At 65.1% G+C, this 215-nt stretch overlaps 1 protein-coding gene across 1 annotated transcript in view; it reads right to left on the bottom strand.

The window, feature by feature from the left end:
- LOC119593648 (A disintegrin and metalloproteinase with thrombospondin motifs adt-1-like) overlaps nt 1-215 on the bottom strand; it is an 88803-nt gene that overhangs the window by 80686 nt on the left and 7902 nt on the right. The window contains exon 3 of the mRNA XM_037942600.1: nt 49-179. Coding sequence (XP_037798528.1) covers nt 49-179 — 131 coding nt within the window. The remainder of the gene's footprint in view (nt 1-48; nt 180-215) is intronic.

Below are 215 nucleotides of genomic sequence, written 5' to 3'. Positions count from 1 at the left end.
TAATACGCTCTCTCAAGACGCGAGACCCCCTCAAGACGTTTGCCTGACCTGGTGTCCATGGTGACGGTGAGGATGCTGCGGGCGGTGCCTCTGATCTCTTCGTGGGCGTGTGGGCGTGCGTCGGCGGCCGTCAGGTTCACCTCCACCACCGCCTCCGACCACTGCACCTCCGTCGGCGCCTGCGCGGGGAGGGCGTCGGGAGACTTGTCTTAGAA

This window comes from Penaeus monodon, chromosome 32 (genome assembly GCF_015228065.2).
Source record: "Penaeus monodon isolate SGIC_2016 chromosome 32, NSTDA_Pmon_1, whole genome shotgun sequence".
Taxonomy (NCBI): Eukaryota; Metazoa; Arthropoda; class Malacostraca; order Decapoda; family Penaeidae; genus Penaeus; species Penaeus monodon.
Note: the sequence above shows the minus strand (reverse complement) of the source record. Positions and strands in the feature narration are given on the sequence as shown.